Source organism: Setaria italica, chromosome VI (assembly GCF_000263155.2).
Source record: "Setaria italica strain Yugu1 chromosome VI, Setaria_italica_v2.0, whole genome shotgun sequence".
NCBI lineage: Eukaryota > Viridiplantae > Streptophyta > Magnoliopsida > Poales > Poaceae > Setaria > Setaria italica.
In genome coordinates this window covers 34081512-34089763 of record NC_028455.1, presented here as the reverse complement: position 1 = coordinate 34089763, position 8252 = coordinate 34081512, and the positions used below count along the sequence as shown (strand labels likewise).

Genomic DNA, 8252 nt, shown 5'->3' with positions numbered 1-8252 from the left:
ACGTAGATGATGGCGGAAAACTACAAATGACGACGTGCAAAAACCAAAATCTAACACAGCGTCACAGCCCATGCAGATGCTTCACACACACGTGCACCCATCATGTCCATGTAGCAAGCATTCATAGCGAGCTTGCCGAGATGCCGCTTTCATGGATCCCGGCCACGATGAGGTGATGGTGTCATCGATGCCCTAGCCCTTGGCCACTTGTAAGCGCAGCGACGTGGCCCTTGCGGCCCTATATAAGGTGCGGCGGGGACTTCACACTCTGCGCCTCAGCTTACGGTTCTCCTCCTCCTCGGCTCCTCGCTTCGCTTCAGCTGCGGCGGTAGCTTGGTATGCTTCGTCTTCCTCCTCTCTGCTTCCTTGAGTCGCATCCCCCAATGGCCAGCTCTTTTTTTGGCAGGCGACGAGATGAAGATGTCTCCGTTGTTCCTTGTGCTGCTCATCATCGCGTTCACGGCCGCGACGACGTCGACCGCGCCCCTTCCGACGACGCAAACCCTCGACCTCGACGACGCGAGAGGCCATGGCCACGGCTACGACCAGCAGCTGAAATCCAGGACGTTCCTGTCTCCGGCCTTCACCCTGCGCCCCGGCTCCGTCTCCAACAAGTGGTACGCGGACATCGCCTTCCCCCGGGGCCACGTCGCGCTCAAGAGCTTCAACGGCGAGGTCGTCGACGTGCGCGGCGCCCCCGTGCCGCTCCACGAGACGTACCTCCACCACTGGCTCGTGGAGCCCTACTACGCCGCGTCCGGCGGCGGCGGCGGGCAGGAGAATATCATCCCGCGGGCCAACTCCGGCGTGTGCAAGGGCGGCGCGCTGGGGCAGTACTTCGGGCTGGGCTCCGAGACCCGGCGCACGGCGACGTGGGTGCCCGACCCCTACGGCATCGAGATCGGCGACCCGGCGGCGCCGCCCGAGGGGTACGAGGAGCGGTGGTCGCTGACCGTGCACGCCATCGACACGCGCGGCGCCGTCGACAGGCTCGGGTGCACCGAGTGCCGGTGCGTCCTCTACAACGTGACGGTCGACGAGGACGACGACGGCTACGCCGGCGGCCTGCGCTGCTGCTACGACCAGGCGCGGTGTGCGGTGGAGGAAGGCTTCGCCGACGGCGAGACCCGGGAGCTGTTCCTGCGGTACACCGTGATGTGGCTCGACTGGAGCGACGCCGCCGTCGTGCCGGTGAGGATCTACATACTCGACGTCACCGATCGAGCGATGCTCGAGGGGAAATCTGAGCCTGAGTGCAAGGTACATTTATATATTTATATATATACATATGTAAATAAATCCTGCAAAAGGTTTTAGCAGGTGGAGCTGCTAAGCCTGCTTGATTTCGCAGGTGGAGTATACGGTGGAGGCATGCAGCTCAGAAAACCGAGCGAGAAACGAGTGCGTCGACGTGAAGGTGACCCAAGAAGTGCTGCCGCGTGGCGGCGACGTCGTCTACGCCGTCGGGCACCAGCACACCGGTGGCCTGGGCACTTCCCTGCACGGCGAGGACGGCCGGCTGCTGTGCCGGTCGACCCCGGCCTACGGTGACGGGGAGGAGGCCGGGAACGAGGCGGGCTACGTCGTCGGCATGTCGGCGTGCTACCCGGAGCCGGGGGGCGCCGCCAGGGTGCGCGGCGGCGAGGCGCTGACCGTGGTGTCCAACTACAGCAGCGAGCGGCAGCACACGGGGGTGATGGGCCACTTCTACATCCTCGTCGCCGACGAGCAGGAGCAGCTGCCGGCTCCCGAGAAGCAGCAGCTGCCGTCGCTGTGCTTCAGCTTCCCGGTCTCATGTGAGTTAGGAAGCTACCTGTTTCTGAATCTCGTACGTTCTGGAAAAACAAAAAATTGCTGCTTTCCTCTCTGAACCTTGCGAGTGGTTTGTTTGCATGGGTTCTCATAACATCTTTTTCATTGTGTTCAAACTTCGCAGGGTGCGTTCCGGCATGGCTGTCGCTCTACCAGCAGTGAAAGATTCAGGAAGCCCCCCTGATACTGCTAGTACTACGTGTGGTGTGTTTGTGTATGGACTAGGGAGTGGACAGGGCCGTCGCTCTTTGTGTGTCAGCCTCACTCGTGCGGTATTGGCATCTCGCAGCTAGCATGAGTGCAGCGCATAAATAAGATTTGTATGGGCCTTTGAGCAAGCAAGCCAGGTGGATACAATGGTACAGAGTTTGCTGGTTCGGCTTCGTCCTTTGATCGGCTCTTGTTGCATTCCACTCCTTTTCTATGTTTTTTTCTGCTCCATTGCTCTGTTGTGAAAATTGAAAGGCGTGGTGTTACTGAACCCTGAATGTTAGGGAATGCGTAGGAGCAGCACGCCTTGCGTACAAAAAACCACCACCTTTTGTTCTTTCTTCTGAAATCTAAAGGGCAGAACGAACTAAAAACCAAAAGGAAAGGAAAAATAAGAATTTGCAAAATTGAAGGTATATATCACTGAAGAAATAAAGAGGAAGGACTGGACAAAAATAATGAGAATAAACAAAATAGGAGACAAGCTAATTTGAAACGTGTAAGCCAATTAATTACATAAGCTTAATTTGAAAGGCAATTAATTATGTTCCACAGTCCACACAAACCAATCAAATGTAGCGTGTCCCTTTCTGTGAAGTCGCCATCACACACGAACTGAGCGTAGATGTGTGGTACCTGCTGCTGAAATCCATGCTCTGCCACAAGACACAGTACATACCATGGCACATGACAATAATACAGCAGACAACACCATAAGATGGGTTGGTACACAACAACAGGGATTATCTATCTACAGAGGATCATTTATTTGCATTCCCGTGTAAAATCAGAAATCTTACAGGTAACTCATGTGCTCTGGACTCAACTCACCCGGCTCTCCAAGAGCAAAAACGAAGAAACCAACACGAGACATAAACATTCTAGACCGACAGAAGAAATCAAATGTGAATACCTACAGTGGCGCTGGACATGGTGTCCTCCTCTCTGGCGGCACAAATCAGCCCTAAATGTACAATTACAAGGGGCAGGCAGGCAACCTACAATTACAAGAGGGGTAGTCATCTCCCGGACATGAGGTTCACGAGACCTTGGTTATCCTGGAGGGCGTTCATGTCCCAGAACTCGCTCGTAGATGACAATGTCATCAGTGCCACCACCACGGATCTCATAGTGGGCCTCGACTTGGGGTCCTCCTGCGTGCACGCCCTGGCAAGGCTGGTCATCTGCGCAAGGGGAACCATGTGTTAGGCAGCTGTATTTTGCGAAACATAGCAAAGAAGGTAAAGGTAATTCTGCAGCAGCATTGCGCAGTCTGTGAGTGATTCTTGCCTTGAGGATGGAGTCGATGGGGTAATCCTCTCCTAGGGCTGGATCAATCATCCTCTGAAGGCCCTCCTTTGGATCCGGTTCGTTGAGAGCCTCCTCAAACTGTAGTTTTCAGAAAGGTGATCGGTGAGTCAGCCAAAACCTATGTTATTGCTTCAAGCAGGAAACGCTTGTACTACTCCAATCCAAGTATCCAATGTTTGTACTATAGCTTTGAAAGCGCAAGTGTTACACATATGATTGCTACAACAAAATCCAGCATCTGCTCTGCTGTATATTGCCGAAACATCCATGAGCGCATGACCACAATGAGAAATGGAAGATCAAATAAAGCCTCATTATAAGAATGAGACGATGGAATCAAAATTATTCAAGAATGGATTTACTAAGAGCTAATGCAAGCCAATTAACAACTACCCTCATGGTAGTGAAGCAAAAGTGCAGAAAGTTTTTCTTTCCTTGAGAAATTGGCAAGGACCTATGGCATTTCACTAAACGAGAATGGGAGGCGGACCACTACAAACTAGAATCCTAGATGCAGAACATAAACAAGTTGATTTAGCAGAACAGTTACCAGATAAACCAATCCCTTCGAATCACTAGAAGACTCAGTTGATCTCACAATAGCTTCTTTGGCTGAAATAAGTTCATAAAGAACAACACCAAAAGCATAGACATCAACCTTTGGAGAAACATCGCCGTATCGAGCATATCTGCAAATGTCATGTCCCATAGATGTCAACATTCATCACAGAGATAGTGTTACTCTGCAATTTGCACAAATACAGGATGGCATATGAAACATCGAAGGAACGCACTCTGGAGGCATGTAACCAAATGTACCAACAATTCCACGTGTGGGCAGTGATGTATTGCCAACTTCTGTAAGTTTTGTCAGACCAAAATCTGCAACCTGGATTATAGGCAGTTATTACACAAAGGGTAGGGGAAACATTTATAAATAAAAAAATCCATGAACTATTCAAAACCTTTGCCCGGTAGTTCTTATCTATCAGGATGTTTGCTGATTTGATATCCCGATGTATGTACACTGGAACAGTATGTTCGTGAATGTACTCAAGACCTCTGGCTGAATCTAGTGCAATTTGAACCCTGGCAGCCCAAGACAGAGGCTGGTAACCTATATGAATGTGTATGGAGATTAATTTGCAGGAAGCATCAGAACAGGCAGAGACAACCATAAGAGGCAACACAGTACCCACCAGTTCCACGCAAATGCTGACTTAAGTTCCCATTCTCAATAAACTCGTAAACAAGGAACAAAGAGCTCTCAATGCAATAACCAATCAAGCGCACCTGTGTGAGATAAACATTGACAATGGCAGCAAAATGAAAAATATAAGGATTAATCTGAATGAAGATAACAAGGAAATCATATGACTGTTCGTAAGACTGGACTACAGGGATAACAAGAAAAACGCCAGACTCATGTACAATGATGTGAAAGACACTGATGTTCACAATCATCATGACAATGGTGATGACATCCATCATAAATGGGTAATATAACACATAATCTCATCCAGAACAGATATTGAAACTCATTGCACTCTTTCCCAGTGAAATTTAGAATTGTAAAAGTTAGCAATACAGCAAAGCACTTTATCTAGGCATATAACCCTCACCACTGTGCTCCTCAGAGTTCCTACTTCCTAAAGTAAGGGACACCTGCCATTCAGCTAAAAGTTGATTTATTTGACTACCTGACATTCAGCTAGAAGTTAATAATTTATCCTAGGATATTAATTTTTTTTCTAGTAACCTCACCTACAATGTACATGAATTTTTTTATTCTGTCTGAACCTTTTCTATTTGAGAGCAATTAGAATTAAAAGGAGAGCACTGCAATCTAGAAAAAATAACAAATGCAAGTACAAACAATTATGCACAAGTTAAAATATAAAATTAGAAATTTAGGATTGCTTTGCAGTACTTCAGAATAACGTGTATTTGAAGTTAAAATTTGAAACTTAGATTAAAAAGTTTCATCAGACAGCAACTTCTACAAACATAAGTGTATTCTGATTAACTATTTTATTGTGAGAAAGTAAAGGAAAACAAAAGGGAAACCTAAGAGGAAAATCTAATATCAAATATGCCATTTTAGCAAAAAAAAAAAACAAAGGAATCACTAACCAGATTTAGATGATGGACATGTGTCAAAACCTTTAACTCAGCAAGGAATTCATTTGTAGCTTGCATATCCATTTTCTTTATGGCAGCTTTCTGGAGATACCCAAAGCAAAACATGTCAAATGAGGAACAGTTTGTAATGTTTGAATGATTAAGAATGTATATTATTTTGCTATTATGCACAGACCCCTGCAGGAAGGCAGTAACATGTTTATGTGTTTGTAAAATGCACTCCAACTTTCATACGTTTACTATCCATGCAACTGCGAACAATTTGGACTAACCTCGCCTCTGAGCTCAGCATAATAGACAGCACCAAAACCACCTTGCCCGATTTTATTACTCATGCTAAATCCCTCTGTTGCATTAAAAAGTTCCTGATACGAGAACTCTACTGATTTGTCAACAGTAATTCCTGGAACTGCTGAAGCGCTATCAGCTTGACTGCTTGACAGTGCAGTTTTATCCATGGATGATGTAGCAGCTGTAGAAAAACAAATAGTAGTTCAGAAGATTCTAAAAACTCCACTCCATTGTAATTGTCAATAAGAAAGACTGTCAAATAGAAAGGATAATAAGGGGAAAGAGGACACAATGTTCAAGGGTGAATAACTCTCTGTGCTAAAAGATACATTTATGGGTGCTTCAGAGTTCAGACATACAGGAGACCTTTTAGCACATCAAAAATACAGTCACAAACTCTATTTACCAAACAGGATTTTCAAATTTCTGGACAGGCAAAATAATTGCTGCAAAGGTCAACTGTCTGAGAACCTAGTAGCATCAGAACCTCAAACGACCAAAACTACTCCCTTTGTCTCAGAAGACAAGCATTTGACCGTTCAAAATTTGTCCTAGAATAATAGGATTTGTGGTAATTCAACAGCACCAACACCACTTCTAATTAATTGATCACAGGGTCCGCTCTTTATCGTTCTGATTGGCACGTGAATCAATCTGCATGCTTGCATTCTGATTGGCAGGAGCGATTTATGGAGCAAAAAAAAAGATGCTTGTAATCTGTGAAATCAAATTTAAACCTGCCATTTATGCTTTGTAGTAATATTTACGCTTGTAGTTGCTGATGTGAACAAAGGATAAAAAAATAACTTACAAGAGTGGAATCAGGCTTATAAATGCTTTTCTACGGAAGAAGTTAAAAGAATAACTGTCTGTTGCAGGGTAATATACATAGAAAGAGAAGCCCAAAATATCATTACCAAGTTGGGTAGATTCTTCAGAAGATGGAAGCAGGGCAGCCTTTTTCGCCTTTCTTCGTCTATAAAACATGATATATAAAACGACACCCAGGAGCAGTGCAGCAACACCACCGACAACTCCTCCTGCTATAGCTCCCACAGAACCTCCCTTTTCTGGTCCGAGCGGATGAGATTGACAAATGTGTAAAAAAAAGTGAAATCACACTTTTTTTTTCTCACAAGAATAACTTACATGCAGTTTTTCTTAGAAAAAAAACTTAATAGGGAAGCATAATTAGCTTGCAAAGGGAACGAGGCTGCCTGTACTGCACAAGATGAGGACACTTATCAGCATGAGTGCACAAGGATTAATAACATTCAAGTGAATATTATACAGGACAATGTGGCAGGCAGCACCACTTACCCTGGTGATGTTAAAGGATGGTAACTTCCATTGGCATCTGGAGAACAAAGAGACAAGATTAAACCATTTTTGCAAGACAAGATCAATCCAACAAAGTTCGCAGAGATGCTAACAGCATTTTCAGGAAGGAAAAAAAAAAGAAGATGCAACAAAATAGCTGCAGTTAATTGAATGAAGTTAGCAAAATGTTATTGCTGCAACTGCACACTATCAGACATGAGCAGATGCAATGAGTATTTCACAGGAATTTGTCTATCGAATTGCACAAAGCTAATTTGAATGCAGAAATGGACCAGGAAATTTTTACTAATTAAGTAACTGCGCATGCATTGAAGCCATGAACCGACACATAGAATCAGTAACATGCATCAAACTCAACCAATTTAGAAATGTCACCACAGTGTCATAACGAATTCAGCCAGTTCTTCGTCTAATTGCAAACACAATCAAGCAACTATTACTAGGAATATTGGCTAATTCAAGTGGCCCTTCCTTCAGAAGCAAACCCAAATCAATTCCATGAACCTTATGAAGCACCAGACAACATACTATGCAGAGGACACAAAGTCCTCCATTTCAGGCAAATCCAAGCTAAAATTGAACTGAATTGTCCAACAGCAGCAGCTACAAATGCTCACCTCTGACGGGGATGAAAACGAGCCCGCTTGTATTGGTGTCCATCCCGGGGTTATACTTCTTAAGCAGGTCCAATTGCTCCCGCGAGTTGAAGCTGTAGTTCGCGGCGACGGAGGCGAGCGTCTGGCCATTGAGCGGGTAGGTGAGGAATAGCCCGTACTCCTTGGAAATCCCCGGGTTCCCGCAGGAGCAGTTGACGGTGACGTTCACCGTGCCGGTGTCGGGAATATTGTTCGTGGGGTAACTGTTGGCCTTGTCGAGCCAGTCGGTGGTGGTGAGGCCGTTGAAGTGGCCGGCGATGCTGCTGTAGATCTCGCCGGAGGCGACCTTGTAGGGGAAGGAGCCGGCGAGGTAGGAGGAGAAGGGCGATTTGGCGAGCGTCTGGCAGCCGCAGCGGAAGGAGATGTTGACGCTCTGGCCGGCTTGGATGTAGTCCATGTTGGAGACGCCCGGGTTGTAGGTCTTGAGCGCGCGGTAGTCGCTGAAGCCGAAGAGGCTGGCGATGTAGGTGAGGTTCTGGTCCCGGGCGA

The 8252-nt window shown here is 46.5% G+C and overlaps 2 protein-coding genes across 2 annotated transcripts; one reads left to right on the top strand and one right to left on the bottom strand.

Moving 5' to 3' along the window:
- The first annotated feature begins 414 nt into the window (after positions 1-414).
- On the top strand, positions 415-2185 carry LOC101770076. Its single transcript, XM_004974833.2, has 3 exons — positions 415-1260; positions 1352-1796; positions 1937-2185. Exons 1-3 carry the CDS (start codon positions 415-417, stop codon positions 1972-1974), a joined length of 1329 nt encoding a protein of 442 aa, XP_004974890.1. The 3' UTR covers positions 1975-2185.
- A 556-nt stretch (positions 2186-2741) lies between these two features.
- Positions 2742-8252, bottom strand: LOC101776270 (chitin elicitor receptor kinase 1; the record flags this gene model as incomplete). Its single annotated transcript, XM_004973979.3, is given in 11 exon segments — positions 2742-3206; positions 3313-3411; positions 3884-4022; positions 4128-4222; positions 4299-4450; positions 4533-4626; positions 5467-5556; positions 5748-5947; positions 6684-6836; positions 7088-7123; positions 7725-8252. Coding segments are annotated over 11 exon segments (1751 nt in total), but the record flags the coding sequence as incomplete, so codon positions are not given.